Source organism: Planococcus citri, chromosome 3, assembly GCF_950023065.1.
Source record: "Planococcus citri chromosome 3, ihPlaCitr1.1, whole genome shotgun sequence".
Lineage (NCBI taxonomy): Eukaryota > Metazoa > Arthropoda > Insecta > Hemiptera > Pseudococcidae > Planococcus > Planococcus citri.
Genome location: NC_088679.1, coordinates 64,657,373 through 64,683,247, shown reverse-complemented (window position 1 = coordinate 64,683,247; position 25,875 = coordinate 64,657,373). Strand labels below are relative to the sequence as shown.

Sequence of the window (25,875 nt, the reverse complement as noted above, 5' to 3'; positions counted from 1 at the left end):
TAAAAAAAAACCAAACAAACAAAAAAACAAAAAAAACTGGTGATTTTTTACGAGATCATAATTTTTTTGAATATGGAAATATGAGATAAGGGTTACTAAATGGCTTATGCAGAGAATTTCTAACCTGCATTCGATTGTTTTAAGTTTTGGAATGAAAATTTACCATCTATTTTCATTTTCCATGGTAATTTTTTTTTTTTCAATTCAAAAAAATCATTTTTCATGTTGAAGTTGAAAAATTTGCTACCTACAAAAAATGCTGAACTTTTAAGTGATGGTCCAGAATTTACATACTTCTGATTTTGTATTTTTTTTTTTCAATTTCTGGGTATTTTTTTCCAAAAATAAGTGAAGGAAACAACCCGAATAAACTAGTCAGAAAAATTAAACTGGATCAAACAGTTGAGCGAATTGCTCGTTATTTATCAAATTGGCAGCTGGAATTGAAGGTGATGATCCCAAATGTGCAATCATATTCAATACAATACATTTTCTATGTAGGTTTAATGGCCATTCATTACTTTCATACAGTAGGCTGATAGTAGGCGATGTTCTGAGGGCCCCAGTAGCAAGCTGGAGAGCAGTGTGATTAAGGAACTAGATACCTTAGTGTGGTGAATTACATGAAGTCTGTTCAAGATGTTTGGAGTAGCAGATCCGTAAATTGCAGCACCATAGTCACATTTTGATCTAATTAGAGATTAGAGATCTGCATATAAATCAGAAGTTTCGCGCGAAAAAACTCTATTGTAACCACTTTTTCACTGTCGTTGTCGTCGTCGTCGAGTAGAATTTTGAAATGCTAAGCAATATGCAAAAACAATTAGCTACGTTTATTTGTTTCTAAATTCCGATTTCAATTCAAAACTTTATTGTAGATAATATTGAAATGATATGAAAATGAAGATAAAACGGTGAGGAGGTATGTAATAAGCCAAAACTGAAATTGTAGATATAACTTTGGCGGGTTACTTTCATTTTTTTTTTCATCAACAAAAAACAAATCGAATCTGTGAAGATTTTAATTTTTCAAAATAAAATATAAGGATATTTTGTGTGGGAAAATTCCAAAGATTATTTTGAATTCAATTTTATAAAAATCTGGCATCTTTCTAAGTATCTATACAAGAATTGAAACGGTTAAGTCAGAAAAATTAATTGAAGAGTTGATGGTAAATGTCTGAGGTGAGATTTTTTTGAATTAATCATGCCATCAAGATTTGTTGAAGAAATATTCAAAAGATAAGCAAAAGGTAGGTAAATGCAAAAACTCTCTTACAATCAGCGATATAGCTGATGGCTTGTTCATACATAATTTACAAAGATGTTCAATATGAATAGACCAACATAGTTGTTTTTGATCAAAGATGAGTCCCAGGTATTTTGTACTTGTAACACGAGGGATAGGTTCATTGTGTAAGCAGATTTTTATTCTGCGATCACACTTATTTTTTCTGCAAAAATGCATTGCAACAGTTTCGGAGGTAGAAAAGTTTAGTCAATTGTTACGAGACCATAGTTCTAGTTTTTCTACTGTTTCTTGCAACAATTTTTCGCCTACTTTGACATCATGGCATGAGACAAAAATGGCGAAGTCATTTGCAAAGAGGCTGCTTTTGACTGGTGGAGTAATTTACTTCATTTATGTCATCAATCAACACATTGAATAAATCTGGACTTTATACAGCTCCTTGTGGTACTCCATTTGTTAATTCTAAAGCCTCAGAAGAATGTTGAGCTAATCGAACAGTGCAAAATCGATGACTGAGGAAGTTCCTTATAAAAATTGGTAGATTACCTTTAAAGTCCAGGTTGTGCAATTTTTTCAAGATCTTATATCGCCAAGCCATGTCAAAGGCTTTTGAAAAATCAAAAAATATGGCCAGTAGATGATGGCCTGTAGAGAAAATGTCGTGAATACTGTTTTGCAGGTATAATAGCTGATTCAAGTTCCATAAAAGTCAGCAAATTAGTCTCTTTATGAAGACTAACAATTTTCAAAACTTATCGACTTTGTCCAGTCTCAGCAAAGTTGGCAATTGCCGACTAAACCAATTTTTCACGAATTTTCCGACTATCTATAATGACTGGCCCCCATACCCCCCCTTAGATTCGTCCCTGATTGCCACAAAAGACTCCTCAACGAAACTTGTTGGTATCACTGGGCATATGGCATGGCGTTGCTACAGCTAATTTGTCCGTGGTATCGAATTATCGGTATCGCATTGCGGATCGCGGATCGCGTACCGCCAATGCTGGAAACTGGAGAAACCAAGTAAATATGCGATCAAGTGAACCAGTTGGTTGACGATTGTGGGTGCGGTGAGGTGAGGTGAGATGAGGTGCACCGTGTGAATGCCGCCGCGACGCGCCGCACCGTCGTCAATACACAGACACACGAATACCCGGATATACGTAGGTACGTACTCGTAGTACCTACGGTAACCGTAAGTAGTAAATAAGTAAGTAAGTATGTTACGTACTTTTTGTATACTTTTACGTTTTACGTACATTCATACCTACAAATCGTACGTTGGCGAATTTCTTTTCTCTCCATCATTCACTGGCAACTTGCAAGTAGCGACTCGAACGTACGCGTATATGTCCCCCACCTCCTTGGCTGTGTTTCTCTTTAGCGTCGCACTCGCCGAGTAGGTAGGTACTTCTGCAGCAGCAGTTGGATCCAGATGAAGAAGATGATGCTGATGGTAATGGTAATGGTGATAGTGATTCGATTTGATAAGACTTACTCGTAGGTAGCTTCGCCGACGCCTGACACAGCCGGAACGGGAACTCGAACGCGAACGGACATTTGTGTAGTTTTTCGCGGTGCCATTGCCACACAGCTCGAATCGCAACGGTACTGCTCGTGCTTACTCTCGTAGGTAGTTTGTATTGCTATTGCAACTGCAACTAGTCGCCGCCGCCGCCATGTGAAGCTGTTTTTTCTCGAGCCGCGTGATTTTTCGATGCACGACGCGTATTTGTATGGTGTTATATTGTGCTCGTGCTCGTGTTGGTGTTGTCGGAATAGTTGTTTATCAAATGCCGTAATATGTTTATATCGAATTTTGTGATGTGGCCGGCGCCGCCGGCTTTACATTTTTTCGCGTGTGCCCTATGTTTTTTGGCTTGGGTGCCGGCGCCGGCGCCAGTCAACGCCATCACCACCAAGTCATCGCCGTCTTTGATTTTGGATAACAGTTCGGACAGCAGTCATCAGTTTGTTCAGGTACCTATACTATGTGTACAACTACCCCTCCTCCTATAGTACCTACTTACTACAATTGCATGTACGTAGCTTACGATACGTTCGCTTGTTAATGCGTTCACCACGCCGCTTTACCATTACGTACACGATGTAATGTATGTAGCTAGGGTGTTCCTTATTTGTATGGTGAAACAATTTTTGTTCAATTTTTTCGCTCTCCCCCCCCCCCCAAAAAAAACATGACCTTGGATGAGAAAATAGTACCCTGAAAATTTCAGATCCCTAGGTGGAGAAAAGTCGTGCCGGTGGGCCTTCCAATTTTCCCATAATGTATATGAAAAAATCGAAGTATCAGTCACAATTTGTGAACTTTCTAGTTATAACACCTAAGTCGAGTCCCTACTAACGTAAAATCAACCTATATACCAATTTTAGCCCCCTATCTCCACCCAAGACTAACCAGTGGATTAGAGAGGAGAGCTCATATTTATGCCTACAATGCCTACATACTAGTGAAAAAATATTTGCTGACGCCCTAAATTTGTTGTCGGGTTTCACGAGAAAAACTTCTTCAATCACGTTAGTAAAAATGAGTCGTGTTAAGGAGCACGCCCCCCCCCCCTCCACCATCTCAAAATTTAAAAGAAATCAGAAAAATCGAAATTTTTACCTTTTTTTTACATCATAATCCTTGGATTTGGTCCATTTTCATTAGAAATAATACTGTTGAATATTTTATGACCTGTCTACACGATGAAAAGGTGGAACTTGTCTACTTATGTCTCCTCCAGAAAATGAAAAAAGATGAATATTATTACATTTTTTTCTTCCATATTCTAATTCTTGGATTTGGTCGATCTTCATCAGAAAAGCACTACCTATGTCAGACTTTTGAAAAGTTGTAGAAAAAGGAGAAATTTCTGAATTTTGACTTTGAGAATACATTGAAGTGGACGTTTTGTTATAAAATTAACTTATGTCAAATTTTCACAGAAGACTTATTGACGTTCTGATATTTTGTAATGTGCCACTTGTAAACTTGGAAAAAGTCGTCAAGAATCCCTATCAATTAGATTAAATTTTCAATTTTAAAGCAAAAAAAAAACTTATGTACATGATTTGAAACTATCTTTGCAGAGGAGGCTTCACCTCCATTCCAAAAAAAAAATTCAACTTTGTGAATCTCTTATCATCTTTTGTAGGTGGTGAGCATTGTAGTGGGGACTGAGAATAGGTTTTTCTGGAAAAAAGAATTTACAGGGTGTCTAACACTCCTATTTATCCTACAAAAGTCCTTTTTTTTGCCTATGACACCTTTTTGTCTTTTTAGTGTGCTTTTTTTCAACAATTTTATCCAAAAGTCCTTTTTTTTCAAAATGACTTTTTCAAATTTTCAATTTTTCCCCCTTTTTCCGGAATTTCGAAAATTGTAGAAAAGGGCTCATTTTGTCGACTTTTTTAGAACGTGAATCACACGTTTTTGTGATCTTCTGCCCTCGCTTCGCTCGGGCTATTTGCTCTTCTCTTACTGCGTAAGTGACTTATTGTTCAAATTCAAGAAATGTTCAAAGTTTGAATCAGAAAAATAAACTCCTCCTTCTTTACAGATTTTTTTTCATTTCTCAGCAAAACATGTAATTTTGAGAACTTTTAGCATTTTGCTTCACTCGGGTTTATTTGCTTTTCTTTTTCAAGTTTGAATTTTTTTTCTTTTTTTTTTTGAATTGGGGTGTTGCATCATCATTTAAATTTTAAGATTTTGTAGCAAAATATAGGTAACTTATTACACAAAAAAATATCGTTTTTAATTTCAAAATTTTGAAGCAAAATAATGTACTCGTACTTAGTAACTCATCACACAAGATAACATATGATAATTTTTTATATCTCCCAAAATACCTTCTAATTTTTGAGAGCTTTCGCCCTCGCTTCGCCAGAGCCAGTTTGTTTCTCTTTTCCTCAATTAATAATAAATTCCGAACTTGAAGGAGAAATCTCGCCCGCTCCCTCCCCCCCTCTTAAAAAATTCCAAGTGTTCAAAAACTGTCCTGTTGAAATTCTTGCTAAAATTCCTTTGGCTAAAAACTTGAATGACAATTTTGAACCTCCCACCTTGAAAAAAATGTTGACCCCTCCCCCCTCACCTCAAAAAATTTCACAAGTGATCGAAAAATGACCTGCTGAAAGTCCTACTAAAATTCCTTTTCAAGTCCTTTTTTTTCATTTTGAAATTTTGCTAGACACCCTGAATTATCTAGAAGCATTCTGCACAGAGATGAAAAATTTCCACCTAATTACGAAGTACCTATAGACATCAATTTTCATCTTTCCCAATATTCTGCAATTTTGAGGGTCTCATAAAAATGGACCACCATCATTTGGAGGACAAAATGGTGCTTTTCTTGAAAAAGTGGTTACCTAAAAGTACTCAGCTCAGAAATGAAACATCATCAAAACATTTGTATTGATATGAATTTTTCATTTTTTTGTTGATTTTTTTCAACTTTGAGGAGCGTTAAAGGTAACTAACATGATTTGGGAGACGGGGGGGGGGGGCTTTTCTTGAAAAAGTGCTTATTCAGAAAGATTCTGCACATAAATAAAAAAATTTCAAAAAATTTCTGCAGTCATCAATTAATAATATTTTTAAAACTTTTCCCGAATTTGAGGGTCTCCATGCAAGAGAGCCAAAATCATTTGGGGGTCCAGCGATGGTTTTTTCTTGAAAAGGGCGTTCTGTAGAACAATTCTAATATGGAAATGAGATATTTTCATCAAATTTTCCATAACTTTGATTTACTATCATTTTTTGTGATTTTTTTCAACTTTGAGGGGCTCCTTATTAGTGGGCCAATATGGTTTGAAGGGCCGGGGAAATTTTTTCTTGAAAAGGGAATTTTTTTGAAGCATTCTGGCGCATAAACAAAAATTTTTCATGAGTAGAACTTTTCTTTGATTTTTTTCATTTTTTCCCCACTTAGGGGGCCACAGGCACCACTTTTTTATTTTACAGATATGGGAAAAATAAAAAATAGGTAATTATTTTCTCACCTGAGGTCATGTTCTTGGGGGTGTGGGAGCTACATAATTCCAACTTTTCAAAATGAGGAACACTCCAGTATGTACACTACAACTACATACTCGTACGAGTATACTCGTATGCGATATTTGCCGGAGACTAGCTCCCAATTTTTAGCTGCACTGTATGCTTTTACGTCAATTTTTTCATTTTCCGCCAATTTTTAATGTACGAGTACAGGTGCTTACCTACTACTTTTTGTAGTACATTCGTCAGTGTCAGTACTTACGTAGGTATAGGTACATTCAAAAAATCGGAGTTCGTCGTACCAAGTCGAACAGCTTGAATTTTGACGAAAGAGTCTACGCATCGATCGACTTGCGCGTTCAAACTACATACATGCGTACTCGTACCTACTATTTGCCTACCTATCACTAACCGGATCCGAGATTCCGGTCGTTATGCGTGGCGCGGTAGAATGCAGAAAAAATTTACTGGTACCTACGTTTTAATGATACGTACGTAAGTATGTATGAACGTAATTTAGCGTGGCACATGTTTCACGTAGGTACCTAGGTATGTACTTAGGATAAGTACTCGTAATTTTAAAATTCGCGACTGCGACGATACGATCATGTATGTAGCGTGTGTCGCGTGCCGTGCGGTGTGCCGCTATGCCCTCAGTCATCACCCAGAAACACGCTGAACTGAACTGAACAAACGTTAAAATCGCGTCGTCGTCGTCAGTTCTCATATACGTATGTATATGTAATGTTCACATGTACGAGTACATGCCCATAAATGTCGAGCATATGACGAGTACGAGTATTTAATGCGTACAAAACGAATATCGTCGCTGCCATGCCGTATAGCTACCTAATTGTTACTGATGAGCGATAAATTCATATGTACTAATATGTAATACAGCTAGGCAGGCGGGCAGGCAGTCAGTCATACAAGTCGTTCGTTTTGCATTCAATCTGGCGCATGATTCGCGATTCGCGATACGCGATATGGTACGAGTACATAATTTATGTGTACATAAGTGTAACCTGCCTGCTCGTGCTCATACATACGCAGTTAGTAGTGATGCTTACAAGGGAAGCCTTCCACATGATAATTTCCGATTTGAATGAAACTTGGACTGTTGGAAAGAGGACCTCAAAAAACACCCATCCCCCCAATTTTCAGCTGCTCTAGTTGATTTTTCGATTTTTGGCGAATTTTTGAAGTTTTGTGTACACAGGTAAAGCTGTTCAATAGTGCAGGAGATTTAAGCCAAAAATTAGCCAAACCGGGAAAAAATTGTTACAAAATGTTTTTTTTGGCTCAGTGTATTATATAAGGTGTCCTAAAAAACATATCCAAAATCCGCTAAAATCCGCGCATGCGTTCGCCCCTTTTTTGAAGCGTTTGGGGACGCCCCAGCCCCCTAAAATGAGGTTTGGTAAAAATTGCAAAAGAGGTGTCGAAAAAAGCATTAGAATTTCAAGCTGAACACGAATATCCCAATTATTTTTCCATATTTTGACTTTTAGTTCGAGTTTACAGGCTCAAAAGTTATAAAAATGTCATTTTTTGAAATTTTGCCCAAAATTTAACGATTTTAACGGAATTTTAAGAACAAAACGGCTTTAAATGGTCAATTTGAACGGGAAAATGTTTTATAGAAGGTGGAAGGAGAAGATAAAAGGATACTTGTGTCATATTAAAGGTCAATTGATTATCCAGAGCCATAAATCAAGTGTCAGAAATCGGATAAAATGCGACATTTTACTCGTTGTTTTTTTTTGCTCCAGCCAATTAGCATCACAGCTCTAATTGTCAAAAAATTCCAATTTAGATTTATTGTGAAATTGACCCCGCCATCCCCACCTCTGTGTATGCTCCGAACACCATAATTCTCGAGCAAATACTCAAAGTGGGCAAAACCTGCTCTTATAGTCTCAACTGTTGAGCAATACTATGGAAATAGCGGTACTTACACAAAAAATAGTCTAGGCAGAAATTATTTACAATCAAGACGTTCCGTAAAATCCAAACAAACGTGATACCATTTCGCAAATTTGAATCTAGTCCCACCCTTACTAATAATAGTAGGTTTTTAGGTGGCTGGGTACTTATTTAAAAATGCAAATTATGTAAAAAAAAAAAAATGAATAAATAAAAATTGACCCTACAAATCATGAAATTTTCCACATTTCTGCAATGAAAGATATTGGAGAATTATGCATATGTAAGTATTGATGGTAAAATCACTCAAAATGAAGTGCCTTACTATTAAATATGAAAATATAACGAAAATATGAGTCGCCGTTACCATTCTTTTCCTTTAAATCAAACTTTTTAGGTATGTACTTCATGTGATAAAAAGTTAATTGCAGCATCCATCAATTTGACCATGCGCCTAACTACATATATTAGGATTTTAAAATCTAATTATGTATGTCGGTATTGTCGGTAGTTATGAATCATCTCTTCACTTCACTTTATTGCCACCTTTTCCACAAAATTGTTTTTAATTGCTTTGTAATAACTACCCAAACCAGAGTTTAGTGATGTTGTCAGAAAATTAATAAGCCTATTATTATTGGGAGTGTTGTTGGCGAATAGCGAGTCCCAATTTCTGAAGTAGGTAATGATGCGTTGGGGGGAAATATTCTAGTGAATGTTCTTATTATGATCGTCTGTGCAAAAAAAAGAAAACAAATTTTCTTTTTGAAGATTCTCAATTGATAGCCTATAACGATTCCCTGTTCAATAATTTGAATGTAGGCATATTTCGAATTTGGTTTCCATTTCTTATCATTCGTAGGTTCAAACAAATGGAAACCGGGCATGTTGAGTGAATATTTTCATCTGATTTTCAAAAAAAATTTCCGATTTTCTCGTAATAAAATTTCATTGAGAAATATTACAATTCGAAGTCTTAAAAATTAGTTCCATTAAGGCTAGATTGGAAAATTTCTAGTTCCATAAAAGCAAACAAATTTGTCTAATATTTTCCCAGTCACAACAGTACCTTTGAATCCTTTTCTTCTTTAATTGTTCGACGATTAACACAGACTACAACATACCTACGCCGCACCATAAGTCAAGACAGTAAGACCGAAAATGTGAGAAAAAACAGCAAAAAATCTTGTTTTCCGACCGTAAGGCCGGATCCGGCCAATGGTGGTATGAGTCGATCACGTATCTAGATGACTGCCTTCGGCAAAAATTTGAGCTCCGGAAGTTGATGCACGAGAGAGATGGATATTTGTAATTTTTTCCTGTTTTGTGAGTTGAACAGCTTTACCTGTGTACACAAAACTTCAAAACATCGCCAAAAATCGAAAAATCAACTCGATCCGCTGAAAATTGGGGGATGGGTGTTTTTGGCGGTCCTCTTTCCAACAGTCCAAGTTTCATTCAAATCGGAGATTATCATGTGGGGGGCTTCCCTTGTTAGTAGATACCTGTCCTAGGTTATCGATATTATGTAGATACGAGTATCTAATAGGGTGGGCCGACTTTGACTTTTTTTTTTTTGGAAATTTGGTGAGGGGTGGTGCTAAGACGTTGTGGGGGGACCTCAAAAGACTGTAGGAAAAATTTGGGGTCCCAGACCTCACCCAGCATTTTGCAACCGGGGTTCAAAATTTTGAAATTTTCAAAAAAAATCAAGATTCTCTTTTAAAAAATAGTTTTGATTTTTTTGAAGGCTATTGGTCCAATTATGCCTATTGAGTAGTAAAAAGCCATTTTCAATCGGTTTTTTCACTTTATTGGCGATTTTATTTCGATTTTAAAATAGGCAAAAACAGCTATTTTCAAGATATTTCGCGATTCGTTTTGATTTTTACAAATTTGTTATTCATTTGAAGTCTAAGATGCCTTTTGTCACTATGTGACTTGATATGACCCTCCCCTACCTCCCTCCACCTCCAGAGATTCTCAATTAGCGCACAATTTCGATAGAAAATTGTTATTGGGATTATTAATCTTAAAAAATACATACCAGTGATTCTCTCACTTAATGCCCCAATTACCATACTTTGTGCTGCCATTTCAATCAAATTGTCTAGATTCTCTCTTCTTGCTTTTGAATTCAATTTTTTCAAACATCTACTAAACCGTAAAGAGAGAAGAAATTCAAAAATTTAATCAGAATATTGTCGAAATAGTAGTTTACAGGGGTATTCAAAGCTAATGGGAACAAATCTAAAATAGAATTTCTGATGGTACCTGAAATAGCACAATAAAACTGATGAAAAATCGCGTACCTATGCTTCATTTTCAATGTCCAGAAGCGATTGGTGGTGATTTTGAATAATTGTAGAGTCTCAGAGGGAGGTGGGGGGTATTATCAAATTTTTCAGTTTGGAAAAATTGACATAAAAATGATCAAAACGAAATTCGGAAAGTGTAAGTATAAACTCTCATTACCAATTTCGTGGCTTTTTATAGATTATAGGTTGATATGTATTTTCGTAAATCATTTCTACCAATTCTGATTCAGATTTTAATCGTGTTTTTTCGAGGATTAAAAAATAATTTTAAAAATTCACTGGAGGCTTCAGAAGTAAAACGGCTCGAAATCGCCCCACAAAGTTGATTCGGAGGATGGAAAATTCTTTGTTAGAACGAAATTATGCGCTAATTGAGAATCCCTGGTGGTGGAGGGAGGTAGGGTAGGGGTAATTTCAAGTCATATAGTGACAAAAGGCATCCTTAGACTTCAAATGAATAACAAATTTGTAAAAATCAAAACGAATCGCGAACAAATATGTATCTTGAAAATAGCTGTTTTTGCCTATTTTAAAATCGAGATAAAATCCCCAATAAAGTGAAAAAACCGATTGAAAATGGCTTTTTACTACTCAATAGGCATAATTGGACCAATAACCGTCAAAAAAATCAAAAATTATTCTTTTTTTAAATTTTGATTTTTTTGCAAATTTTAAAATTTTGAATCCTGGTCGCAAAATGCTGGGTGAGGTCTGGGGCCCCAAATTTTTCCTACAGTCTTTTGAGGTCCCCCCACAACTTTTTAGCACCTCCTCACCAAATTTCCAAAAAAAGTCAAAGTCGGCCCACCCTAGTATTAGTCGGGGAGCCCACTTAAGGATAAATTGCATCCCCCCGTCGATCCTCCGGGACAACTTTTTTCTTAAAGGGGGAGTCCTAAGGAACATTTCTAGCTGAACGAAATTAAATTCGCTTCTATTGTTTTAAATTTAATTACCTTTATTTAATTTTAATTAGCTATGCTAATGAATGGCTACTGCTAGTAGTACTAGGCAGTAGGTATACTACTTCAAGTAGTTATATATAATTGCAAAGGCAATGTTCAAGAAGGGACGTGCTTTCAACTAGATGTTCACTCCAAGACGGTCAAAAGCATATAAACTCAAATTTGGAATGAACATCTGGAAGTTAGCAAGGGTTGTGGGAGTGGCAGCCCCACTCTGCCATTTCCACACCCTTAAATTTGCAGCTGGCACATGTCGTGTTTGTACCCTAAATTAGCAGGTGGTAAAAGCCAGGTATAAAATGTACACAGATCGGAAAGATAACAATAGAGATAAATTCTCATCACAAAAGGCAGCGAGGGCATAATAGAAAATTAAAATTCACCTGTGCCTGCCCTGCTTAGAAAACTGAACACTAGCCCTTGTGCTCAAAAAAAAAAAGTGGCCTTACTTACAAAATGGCGGCCATTTTGATTGACAGGTCAGCCGAATTCGCAGATTTTGCGTTTTAACACAGACTTGCACGAACTTTTTCAAACTTTACAAAGGTAGATCGAAAGATCATGCAAAAATTTATCACCTGTCAAAATTTCAAGTGCTGAAGTGCGTTTTTCGATTTTTGGTGAATTTTTGAAAATCGAATTTAGGCCAAAAATGAGGGAAAAAATCAAAATGTTACCAAATTGACCAAGAAAGCTGAAATTTGGGATATACCCTATTTTCGACATGCCAAATCGATTGGAAACGGTTTCAACCCGTTTAGAGCAGTTCTGGAGCCTTCAGCAGATTTTTGAAACTTGCAATTCCCATAAAATTCCATCAAATTGGAGCTGTAAAGCTAAAATTTATTCTGCAAACTAATTTCAATACGCTACGAAGTACTACAGGTGAATTTCAAGTCGTTTTAAAGCCTCCAGCGACTTTTTAAAAATTCCTGATGCCTCCAGCAGATTTTTGAAACTTTAAATTTTCACAAAATTTCATCAAATGGAGATGGAAAGCTGAAATTTACTCTACACTCCAATTTTAACACCCTCTGAAAACGACTTCTGGTGGGTTTCAAGTCATTTTAGAGCCTCCAACGACTTTTTTGAAAATTACTGGAGCCTCCAGTGGATTTTTGAACCTTTAAATTTTCACAAAATTTCATCAAACGGAGTTGGAAAGTCAAAATTCATTCTGAAAGCTAATTTTAATACGCTACGAAGTCGTCTGCTGGGATTTCAAGTTGTTTTGGAGCCTCCAGCCACTTTTTGAGAGGTCGTATGGTGTTTTTTGGAAAATTTTACATTATTATTTAGTCGTTGGTAATAACTAATAAGGCAACGAATTTTCCAATTTGATTAGGTATCGGTACTGCACCTACATGTAACTCGTCTTCGTAGTTTGTAGATCCAAGGTATGTAGGTACCTTAGTAGTCTGTATACGACATACGTAAAAACTAGAGGTACAAGGCAAGCGGCAGCGTAGTGGATTCAGACTCGGACTCGTAATTTGAATTCTGCAGATTTCTTATTCAAACGCGATGATTTAATTATTTGAAAGATGGGCAGAGACGGGCAGAAAGAGAGAAAGAAAGGAAAAAGAAAAAAAAACGACGACGGGAAATAGACCGAAATTACTCGCCAACTACGCTCTTATTAATTTATGACCACGACCGCGACCGCGAGTCTGCTAACTTGACTATGTACTTGTGGATGTCTTAAGTACTCGTATTGTACCGCATTACCTACTGCACCAAATACGCGATGTGGATGTATGTCTACGTATAGCAACGTAGGTACCTAGGTACCTACAACGTATTCGACATCTTGCACTTGCAGTCGCGCTCGCTCACCCACAGCTCACACAGGTACAGGTACAGATATTCATACGCGTTGATTAGATGATTAGATATGGTTCATGGTACGCGTACATACTACATACATACTATCGTACCTATTGTGTATTCTGCTCTGTTGATAGCCAGCTGCCAAGTGCCAACTCATTGTTTGCAGATGCACAACTCACTTTTGCACTGCTCCGGCTAGATTAAGGCACCTAATTACTCGTACTAATAAGCTTAGGCACCTACTGAGACTACTGGCTACTAGCTACCACCTATGTGTATGGGTAGGTAGCGCTCTCGCTCTTATACGAGTAAATTCCTAGTACAGATCTTCGACTTGGGCATTGACGAGCAACGAGACTTACATTTACGCTACAAATACTCGTATTTGGTCGCAGTCGCAAGGCACGTCAGTCACAGACATAAATGAAAACGTCGTGATTTCGGTTTATTATCATTTTAGTCATCATCATCATCATCATTGTCGTCGTCGTCGTTGTTACAATTTTGTGTTCGCCCTCGCTATCTCGTATCTCTTTATCTGGCCGTTATCCGTTATCCGTTAGTCGTTATTCGTTATTTGATTAGGTGGTACCTATCGTCGTCCGCGTCCTCGTAAGTTTGGTTTGATGGTATGGTATGGGCAGCATTGAGCACCTTTCCGCTACTTTCCAACTCGTATCTGCTGGCTGGCTGGCTACAAGATAGGTACATACTTATTTGTACGATACATTCGGGCAAATCAAAATATTACTCGCTTCCGCTCAAGATACCCAAGCTGGCGACGGCGATGCGTATCGATAAGCAATACGTTCGAATATGTATGTACAGCTAACTATGGTACATACAGTACCAGGTAGGTAGGTACTTCCACTAACCAGTAAGCAATTACGATAACAACAAAATACGAGTAAGTAAGAATACACGATACCAATGCTCGTTAACGACGTCGACATCATCGATGAAAAAATCTTTTTCTCTTTCTCTCTAATACTTCTCACTCGCTCGTCTCGAACAGCAGCGATTTGCGTATTGACAATTGAGCCGAGAGTTGGGCACAGCTAATTTGGCAGCTTTGTGCCAGCAGTCGTCGCACTTTCTCCACTATTCACTGGCCGATTGTGTGGGCCTCTTATTTCCGCGCACCCGCACACGACGACGACGACGGCGGCGGCTGCAGCGAACGGTGTGACGATGTGATGGTCAATTCGTACATTGTGAGGGTGTCCACAAGCCTGGAAAACCTGGAAAAGTCAGAGAAATTTCGTAATTTTCACTCGAAATCCCTGGAATTTTGAAAAAAATGATCAATTGCAAATTTTGGATAAGGACCTGTGATGAAAGGAAAACATTATTTTTTACTTCTCGAAACACAAATTTTCGAAAGCTTTCGCTCGAGAGCCAGTTCTCTTTTCTTTTTCAAAAGTATGTAGTTTCCTTCAAAAAAACATTATTTCAGTATTAAAATTTTAAAACCAAAAAATAAACTCCTCGCATTAAAAAAAAAAAAACTCGTTTTTAGGCATCTCGAAATGAAAATTTACAAAAGTTCTCGCCCTCACTTCGCTCGGGCCAATTTGTTTCTCCTTTTGAAGTACACGAATTTCACATTTTGAGGCCTCCAGAAATCCAAAAAAAAAAAAAAATTAAACTTGATGCAGGTTGTTTTTTATATCCGAAGAAGTGTCCAGTTCGAAGTTCTGCTTATATTATGAAAAAAAATTACACCTTCCCCCTCCCCCTTCCCTCCAAAAACGTCTTCAATTCAACTATGGGGTAAGCATATAGAAAATTAAAAAAAATCAGTGTCTACTGGCAAGAAAGCAAGAAAATACCTAGTAGGTATAAAAATTCCTTCGAAAAGCAAGAAAATTTCCAAAAAAACCACATCAAGAATCTCTGAAAAATTAAAGTTATCCTACCAATTTTGAAAAATGCTGAGATCAGAAATATTGAATCCTTTCATATTTAAATTGATGTTTATTTACTACTTTTCGAATTACAAATTTTCGAAAGCTTTTGCCCTCGCTTCGCTCGGGCTATTTGAAATACTCCTTTCACCCATTTTAAAAATTCAAAAATTAATTGGTAAATTGTAATGCCCAAACCATTTGAAGATTGAGAATTTTTCATTTTTTCTGAACAGAACCTAACTTTTCAAAAATTTTTATGCTATTGTGCTCCGATTTAAAATGTAAAATACAACAAACAAAATTGTTGTTTTTTGTACCAATTTTTTCAAAAAATTTTCACTCTCGCTTCGCCCAAGCAGTAATTTTACCTTCATTTCAAAACAGTAATCATTCGTCATTATGTCATTGTGAAAGATTTTCGAAAAATTATCTAAAATATCGATTTTTTTATTCTCAGAAATCTGGTTTCACCCTCTCCAAATAGCATGACTTCGATCCATGAATTTTTGAAAAAAAACTGGGGGGGGGGGGGTAGCGAAGATCAACTATGCCTAAATATGGGTACGAAAATTTCATATTTGAAAGCAAGAAGACAAGAAAAGGGTAAGAAAAAAGCGAGAAAATTGCTTTTTTGGTTTCAGTAGACACTCTGAAAATAGTCTGGAAAACCTGGAAAAGTAAGGAAAAATCATTTCCAGATATGAGTGGACACCCTGTAGTACCTACATAAATGCTACATACCTTACCATACCATACACATACACATACGAGTGCTATCGGACTGATGAAAATTTTGACAATACGATAGCGTGTTTATTATTGCTTTCGCTTTACCGTATCCGTCTGATTTGTGAGCGTCGATTATTTGTAAAAGTAGGTATCCCGACTTGCTATCTCGTACCCATAATACGTACCTAATTACCTATCACATCAGCCGCAATCACCCATATAGCCACTGCAACAGTCGACACAACTTGCCAATTTGTAAATATTCTTCTCGTCTACCTACGTGCGATAAATGTCTCCTCGTATGTATGTGTATAGAGGTACCTAGATCTACTCTCAGCGAGAGTATCTCTTGACTACCACCTGCTGCCATCCATCCATCCATCCATCCATCTATCCATTCATCTATTCACTCATTCATTTGTCCGTCTGCTGGTGTTGGTATGTGACATCTACTCGTACATATGTAGGTCCGTAAGCACTGCTAAGTACATATGAAGAGTCCACGGAAAGAACCAGGTAAGTCACTTTTTTTCAAAAATGAGTTTAGGGTTGACTTAAATTCACACTGAGGAGTAGAAAAATGTAGTCCATTTATATTTTGAAAAAAATGGATTTTTCGTGGTTAAAATGGCCTTTAAAAAAAAGAGGAGGGGAGAAAAATAAGCCGAGACCAAATGTGAGGCGACAGGAAGAAAATTTCAACATGGTTAACTATTTAGAATACAAAAATTTTTCATTATGTCATCATAATAATAATCGATTTTCATCGAATTCAAGTTGTTGCGAAACACTGATTTTTCGATTTTTTGCTTGATTTTTTCACGAAAGGAGTGACTTTTCAAGACGTGACTAGCGCATCTCTTCATTTTTTTTCTACAATGCCTCAAGTTGTGTTTGTGGGATGTTGTGTGATGTATTTCCAGTCATTATCTTGATGAAATTCAAATTTGCTACAAAATTGGAGCATTCTGATTGATACTTCAAAACGCTGTAACTCAAAAGTTTGAAAAAGTGACTTACCTGGTTCTTTCCGTGGACTCTTCATATTATATTATACATGTGTACGAATGCGTTCGCATATGCGTATATCTACGTATCTACGTAGAATAAGCCCAAAATACACGTAACATTTCTACGCGAGTGAGTAAGTACTTAGGTAGCTAGGTGAAGGTACGAACAGAGAAAAGAGGTACCTAATATGCCAAAATACCGAGGCTCCGCAAACGTACGCTCACTTTTTGGACCTACTATCTACAAAGTAAGTGGGTAGTTAGGTACTTAGTAGGTAATAGGGTGCTCGTTCTCCCCCCCTTACCTCCCCCTGCTTGCCCGCCCCAATATTGTTCTTCTCTACTCGTACAAAATAGACTATATTAGTCCGGCATATGGCAATAGGAGTAATTGCACCCCCCCCCCCGGTCGATCCTCCGGGACAACTTTTTTCTCAAAGGGGAGATCCTGAAGAACATTTTAAAGCAAACTTGCCCCAAAAAAGTTGGCTTTACTTACAAAATGGCGGCCATTTTGATTGACAGGTCAGCCGGAATCGCAAATTTTGTGTTTCAACATAGGACTTGCACGAAATTTTTCAAAACTTACAAAGGTATATCGAAAGATCATGCAAAAATTTATCACATGTCAAAATTTCAAGTGCTAAAGCGCGTTTTTCGATTTTTGGTGAATTTTTGAAACTCCAATTTAGGTCAAAAATGAGGGGAAAAATCAAAATTTTACCAAATTGACCAAGAAAGCTGAAATTTGGGATATACCCTATTTTCGATATGCCAAATCGATTTAAAACTATTTCAACCCGTTTTGAGCAGTTCTGGAGCCTCCAGCAGATTTTTGAAACTCGAAATTCCCACAAAATTTCATCAAATTTGAGTCGTAAAGCTGAAATTCATTTTAAAAATGAATTTCAATACGCTACGAAGTACTGCAGGTGAATTTCATTCAAGTCGTTTTGGAGCCTCCGGCAAATTTTTGAAACTTTGAATTTTCTAAAAATTTCATCAAATGGAGATGGAAAGCTGAAATTTACTCTACACTACAATTTTAACACCCTCTGAAGCCGACTTCAGGTGGGTTCAAGTCATATTAGAGCCTCCAGCGACTTTTTTGAAAATTACTGGAGCCTCCAGTAGATTTCTGAAACTTGAAATTTCCGTAACATTAATCTATCAAATGGAGTTGTTGGCACGCTGAAATTTACTTCGCAGACTACATGGTGGTTTCAAATGGTTTTGAAGCTTCCAGGTACTTTTAGGAAATTTCAATTTGCCAAAAAAACGCCATAAAACCGTTCAAAAAGTCGCTGGAGGCTCCAAAACGATTTGAAATCCACCGTCAGTCAACTTCGTAGCATATTGAAATAAGTTTGCAGAATGAATTTCGACTCTCCATCTCAGTTTGATAAAATTTTGGGTAAATTTTGAGTTTCAAAAATCTGCTGGAGGCTCCAGAACTGTCCAATTCGGGTTGAAACCGCTTCCAATCGATTTGGCATGTTGAAAATAAATTCACCAAAAATCGAAAAACTCACTTTAGCACTTGAAATTTTGACAGGTGATAAATTTTTGCACGATCTTTCGATCTACTTATCTTTGTAAGGTTTGAAAAATTTCGTGCAAGTCCTATGTTGAAACGCAAAATCTGCGATTTCGGCTGACCTGTCAATCAAAATGGCCGCCATTTTGTAAGTAAAGCCAACTCTTTTTTGGACAAGTTTGCTTTAAAATGTTCCTTAAGATGTCCCCTTTAAGAAAAAAGTCGTCCCGGAGGATCGGCGGGGAGGGGGGTGCAATTACTCCTATTTTCATATGCCGGACTATATAGGAGCGTACGGATTAATAAAAATTATAAAACGTCGTGTCGGTGGCGAAAAGTGACAAAATTCTGCAAATCGTGTCAATGTCAATCATTATTTGGGCCGCGTCCTACATCGCATCGCTCGCGCTTACGTATTGTCGCTTTCTTTCGTCGGCGCGGCTCGGCTCTTCCTTTTTTCTTTCTTTTTTAATTTTCAATTTCGCTAATTACCAAATCTTTTAATTCGTACTCGTACCACGCGGAGTATGTGTGTGGTTTTTCCTCTGAAATAGGTACTTAGACGTACCTACCTACCTACTACATTGTACTTCAAATTAACTCGGGTAAGCCAAACGCGTGAAAAGTTATGAAACTGGGCAGATACGATTACGAGCTGTATACATACACATGGGGGTATCTTGGAATACAGTATACCTAAGCGGTGATTAGTTAAGAGTACGTACGATATTTTTCGACTTTCCAAATCCAAATCCGAAAGCCGGAAACTTGAAAAAAATTGACAAAATTTTCTGCTATTTTTCTCGATTTTTTTAAAATTAGCAAAATCGACGAAATCGGATTTCAAAGTACGCGTGGGCCTACGTATTTTTCAACATTCAAAAATGGCATTTTTCCTTCGCGTTTTGGCCTAATTTATGTAATACGAAACGTCTATCAACATTATGTACTCGTACTACCCGTACGTACGGGTATTTCAGTGCCGAATGCCTCCTCTTCGATAAGGAGAAAAAACTTTCAAAACACAAACTCATACAGAAACAAGCCGAGTGCCGAGTAGGTGGACGCGGAATTTCGAATAATGTCTTTCGAAAGTGGGCCATTTCCCCAAAAAACTGGTTGGCTTTGGCTTTGGCTAGGCAGGCGCTAAAGCAGAAAAATCGCCATATTTTTTTTTGGTTCTTTTTTCGATAAATGTTTCCTCTTTGAGGACCCATGTCCCCCCTTCGGGGACACCTGTCAAGTTTTGGTTTTGGCTTTGGTGTTGGTGTCGATTTCGGGCCGAACACAGAACGAAACACGTTACACGACATGCGACAATGATGCGGACATTGCCGACTGTGTAGTGTGTAGGAGGTAGAGATGGTCGTATTTTTGGTGCGCATTCTCCTACACGATATGGTCAATGGTCATCTACCAGTACCATCTAGTTGTGCGGTAGCGGTAGGTGCACATTTTCTCCGTTTGCGACGATTACGAGTATTTCCGTCGCGTCGTACTTCTCTCTCTCGTTCGTTCGTTCGCTCTCTTCTTTAAATCTTATCTACTCGCATTAGCCACGCATAGCGCATACCTACACTATACCTACGTACATGGCACTACTTACGTACTCGTACTCGTTAGGCACCTACCTAGTACATATTTGCACTTGGATTTTTTGGGCTTTGGCTGTTCTCTTCTCTATAAACGTACGCGTATTTCAAATAGCTACCGAATTGTATGTTTACAGATCAGACCGGCGGCAGTAAACCTAAACCAGCAAGCTAGAACGTTTTTAGTTCAACAGAAAAGCTCTCTTTCGCCGGTACAGCAGACGCACATATTAGACGATGTGCAAAAAAATCAGCGCGTCCATTACCAAGGTTCGTCGAAAGCGGCGCCCTCTTCCGCGTCCGCGCCTTCGCCTTTACTCGGCGCAAATAACGGATTCTCGCCGATGAGTCACGTCTATCAGAATGACTTTCAGCAGCATCAGCATCAGCAGCAGGCGCCTACGTTCAACGATTACGCGTACGAAAATTTCAACCCGTTGTCAGCGGCGCCACCAACTTTGCAGACGGTGGTGCTATCGCCTCAGCAATCGGTTCCTACGTCGCCTACTTTCACCAACGGCGAGTACTTTTCGCCTGCATCAGCAGCAGCACCAACGCGCAAAGCAGTCTTACCATCTACCCTCAATGCGGCTAGCACAGGTGCCGGCACCGGCAAAGGCGTAGGTACCATATACCGCCATCAGAATGGACCCGGCGGCAGTGGCGTCGGCGCATTTGAGACGCCGAATTTGTCGTCGTTCGGCTCCTCACCTCCGCATTACTATTCGTCTGCCCCGTCTAGTCACAGAATACCGTTTTCAACGGCCGGCGCAGGCGCCAGCGCTCCAGCCTCGTCAGTTACTGCGGCCACGGCCTCTGCCCTGGCTAGCAATGTTGGACGACAAAACTTGGCCGCCGCTCACCCTTACAGCAACAGCAATGGCGGTGGTGGTGGGTCCGCAGCCGGAGGTATCCCAGTTCGGTATTCGGGATCGGCATCGTCGCCAATTCACTCGTACATCAACTCTACCGCAGCGGCCGCCGGCGTTCCTAACAACGACCAGTATCCCAAGTACGAACCCACTTTGCCGGCGTCACCGTCACCGTCATTGTCTTCTTTATCGTCGACCGCGACCGCGTCCACGCAGCACAAAGCGTACATCACCAAAGACGCTAGCGGCGTGTTTTCGCCGTTGATGGAAAAATCGAAACAGGCGATCGGCACGGCAGCGGCCACGTCCGATAAACTGGTCAAAGAAGTGTATCTGAAAATGAATCCGGAAATACTCATCGCCAGAGATAGGCAAAAATTCTTTCAGCGACTGTTGGAAGGCGATGCCAACAGAAACGTCGCCAACTACAACGATAACGACAACGGTGATTTCGAGTCCGCGTACTCCCTCGCCGCCGCCGCCGCTCCCCCCAAATTCGAGGACGGCGACGATGACGACGCCAACGACAACCGCAACGATCAGACCGTCGCCCAAAACAATTTCGCCAACGTTAGAAGTCAATTTGAAAAGGAATTACTACGTCAACTGAAGCAGGCTTCCGGTGCGGCGACGGCGACTGCGACCGCTGCCGATACGCGACTCCCCTTCGCTTTTGCCATATCTAACGCGTCGTCGCCTTCCGGTCTCGTTTCCGAATTCAGCCTGCCGAGCGGACAAAAAGTTCAAATTTCGAAAGATTACAATCGTCTGCTACTGGAAGGAGACGATGGCGGCAACGGTGGCTCCGGCTCCGGCTCCGGTCCCGGTTCCAACAAAATCAAAGCGATCGTAGTGAAACAGCTGCCGTCCACGACCAACGCTCCGAAAAGCAACCTGCTGGAGGAGCTGACTAAAGGCGTCGTACCTCCTGGCGCCGAATTCGAAGTCATCAAACGCAACAAAGACGGCGCTTTAGAGGAAGTTAGCAAACTGCCGCAGAACATTCCGCAGAAGAAAGTCACGTTCGTAATTTTGGAGGAGCAAGCGGACGGCACGGTCAAAGTTCAAGGGGTCAGAGGTAGCGAGAAAGAATCGTTGAAGGAATCCGGCGAGGAAGTGGATACTATAATTAAAAAAATCAAACAAGGCGAATTAAAGTTACCGCCTTCTACTCGGCTTTCGCCCAAACAGTCGCCGTCGTCTACGTCCTCCTCCTCCTCTTCTGGCTCCGGCTTCACCGTTTCGTCCGATAAGAAAAATTCTAGACTGGTCGCGGCCGACGAATACGAAACGAAATCGAAACGCAAATCCACGTCTAGCGGCGGTGGCGAGATCAAAACGTCGAAGCGCAAAGAGCCACCATCTCCACTGCAGCATCATTGGTCGATTGGCGGTGACAGCGATTCGGATAAACATTTCGTACCGACGCCGATAGTGCAAAGTTATACGACGACGACGACGCCGGAAAGCTGGAACTCGGACTCGTCGGCGACTGCAACGGCGACTGCGGCCACGGCCACGCAAGACGACCAAACCGCCTATCAATATTACTCGTCACCGAGTACATTTTACACGCCGCCATCGTCTGGCGGTGGCGGCGGCGACGATAGCGCCACCGCGGCGGCCGCTATATTGAATCAATTAAGTGGCGGCGTTGACGGAAACCAATCGTGGAATCAGAGCATTTTCAATTCGGTCGCGCTGTCGGACCCGTCGTCCGCCGCCAAAATCGCCGCTCTTGATAATTTAGGACTGTTTCATTTGAATAACAGCGGTTACATCGCTTCGTTGTTTTCGGCTTTGAAAACGCACCAGTCGCCGGAAGCGTCGTTACTGCCGACCACGCTAGGCCATCGAATCGTCCAGCAATCAGACCACGGCGACAGCTACAGCGACAGTGATGGCGACCAACGTAATACAACCAGCGACGTTCGATTCGCTGTCGACGACGATTCGTACGAAACGACCGCGACGCGCAATCACAAAAAGGACAATAATAATTTACACAAAAAAAGGGACAGAAACGTGGTACGTAAAACGGTCGCGTCCAAAAAACCCGTCAAAGAAACCAGAAAGGATAACGATGAAGAAGAATCTAACGTGCAAGAAACGAAAACAGCCGAAGAGGTGGCGGCAGCCGCAGCCGGTTCCAGCGGCGAAAATTCCACTTTGAGCGATGTGCTGAAAAGAGCCGGATTTTACGCGATGGCTCGATTTCTCAGGCAAAGCGGATTAGATAGCATTCTCAACGACACAGGTTAGCTCTAGTTTTTCTGCCTACAATCGTTACCTTTAGCGTAAGAAAACATTGAAAAAATATTTTAAAAAAAAAAAACCAACGAAGTAGACAGCAGTCAGCGATCGAGCTTGGGTTCTCGGCGCTTGGCTGCGAGGTACCTACGCTTTCACAAATGCAGCACGCACGCACCTAGGTACTCGTACGCGTACGATCACAAATTGATAGACAGATAGAGCACATAATAGGTAGGTACTCGTACCGCACAATTGTAAAAAGTATACGAGTACGTAGTAATAGGTGTTGGATCACACTACCACGTTACCTACCTTACCAAGTAGGTGAGGTGAGGTGAAGTACTTCTCATCTCATTGCTAGTACGCACGTAGGCTGGTAATAGCTGGTGTAGATTATAGAGTCGTGTAGTAACTGGCGTACCTATTTACAAAGGAACCTCTTGAGGTGTCCGCCTCCGATTTGAATGGGACCGCGATTTTTTGAAAGAGCATTTTCTAAAACCCCCAAATCCAAATTTTCAGCTGCCCAAGTTCATTTTTCGATTTTTGGCGAATTTTTGAAAATCCAAAATTAACTATTTTGGTGATTTATGCTTTTTTTAAAAAGTACGTACTTGATTAGTAAAAATGTTCAAAATAAGTCCTAAAACTGATATTAACTCCCCAAATCCAAATTTCGTCATTTCCAGTCATTCTGGAGCCTCCAGCGCTATTTTTCAATTTCTCCAGAATTTTGAATTTACTCCAGAAGACGTGAATATGAAGTTGGATAGCTAAAAATCGAGTTGTGTGTTATACTCGACCTGTTTAACGAGTTTATCCGCATTTGAGTCGATTTTGGGAGGGGCACCTCAAGAGTGGTTTTTTGACTAGCTTTTTTCATAATAAAAAATCAAAATTTACCGTTTGCGAAGAAATTTCTGAAATTTGCGCGAATCGCAGTGTTTCGAACGCAACAAACCCCTCGAGGCCGAGGTCCGCCATTTCCAGCCTTTCTGGAGCCTCCAGCGCTACTTTTCAATTTCTCTAGAATTTTGAATTTGCTCCAGAAGGTGTGAATATGATGTTGGGCAGCTAAAAATCGAGTTGTGTGTTATACTCGACCTGTTTAACGAATTTATACACAGTTGAGCCGATTCCGGAGGGGACACCTCAAGAGTGGTTTTTTGACCAGCTTTTTTTTCAAAACTGAAATATCCAAAAATCAAAAATTTCCCATTTGCGAAATTTTTTTTGAAATTTGCGCGAATCGCAGTATTCTGTCATGAACTAACCCACGAGGGCAAATTTGATTCGACATTTCCAGCCATTCTGGAACCTCCAGCGTGATTTTTTAATTTTTCTAGATTTTCTAGTTTGCCTCTAGAAGACGTGAATATGATGTTGGGCAGCTGAAAAGCGAGTTGTGTGTCATATGCAACCAGTTTAACGAATTTATCCACATTTGAGCCGATTCTGGAGGGGACACCTCAAGAGTGTTTTTTTGACCATTTTTTTTCATACAAATAATGAAAATATCCAAAGATCAAAAAAATTTCTCGTTTGCGAGAAAATTATCGAAAAATGCGCGAATCGCTGTACTTCGTTAGTAAACAAGCCCACGAGGGTGAATTTTCCCTTTTCCAGCCTTTCTGGAGCCCCTGGAGAAATTGAAAAATCGCGCTGGAGGGTCCAGAATTGCTGGAAATGGCGAGATTCGCCCTCGTGGGGTTAGTTCATGACAAAATACTGCGATTCGTGCAAATTTCGAAAATTTTCTCGTAAACGGGAAATTTTTGGTTTTTGTATACTCATTTTCATTTTGAAAAAAGCTGTTCAAAAAACCAGTCTTGAGGTGTCCCCTCCGGAATCGGCTCAAATGTGAATAAATTCGTTAAACAGGTCGAGTATAATGCACAACTCGATTTTTAGCTGCCCAACTTCACAATAACGCCTTCTAGAGCGAATTAAAAATTCCGGAGAAATTGACAAATCGCGCTGGGGGAGGCTCCTGAATGGCTGGAAATGGCGAAATTTGGATTCGGGGGGTTAATATCAGTTTTAGGATTTATTTTGAACATTATTACTGATCAAGTACGTATTTTTTTTTGAAAAAAAGCATAACTCACGGATTTTCAAAAATTCGCCACAAATTAAAAAATGCACTTGGGCATCTGAAAATTTGGATTTGGGGGTTTTAGAACATGCTCTTTCCAAAAATCGTGATCCCGTTCAAATCGGCGGCGAACACCTCAAGAGGTTCCTTTGTTAGTTGCGTATTACGATACCTAGATTAAATTTTCACCACTGGCAGTCGCTTCAGTTATGGATTGTGGTACCGGTTAGGCGGTTACCCAGTACATGTTTTTGTACTCGGTACTCGTACTGACCATTGAACAATATACGTACTTACGAGCAGGTACTTACGTGGGTATTTACTTACACTCGTACATATCTTAAATTACAGGTCCGTTCACATTATTCATACCGACAGACAAAGCATTCAGAACGTTGCTCATCCAACTCGGCGGACCAGACAAAGCGGAAGACAAGTTTAAAGAAAATCCCAGATTATTAAGCGGGGTACGTACTCCACCATGCGAATGCGAATGCGAATACCAATATAAGTGCGAGTGCGAATGCTAGTGTGCTAGTGCAGGCTTTCACCTTTGATTGTCTATAATCGTCGTAGCGTAG

General features: G+C 39.6%; 1 protein-coding gene and 1 long non-coding RNA gene across 3 annotated transcripts in view; both read left to right on the top strand.

Moving 5' to 3' along the window:
* LOC135842042 (uncharacterized) overlaps window positions 1–25,875 on the top strand; it is a 322,912-nt gene that overhangs the window by 129,526 nt on the left and 167,511 nt on the right. The gene's annotated exons all lie outside the window — the stretch shown is intronic.
* The window catches only part of LOC135842037 (uncharacterized), a 29,981-nt gene continuing 6,552 nt past the window's right edge, over window positions 2,447–25,875 (top strand). The window contains exons 1-3 of the mRNA XM_065359318.1: window positions 2,447–3,232; window positions 20,212–23,203; window positions 25,646–25,761. Coding sequence (XP_065215390.1) covers window positions 3,056–3,232; window positions 20,212–23,203; window positions 25,646–25,761 — 3,285 coding nt within the window. The 5' untranslated portion in view covers window positions 2,447–3,055. The remainder of the gene's footprint in view (window positions 3,233–20,211; window positions 23,204–25,645; window positions 25,762–25,875) is intronic.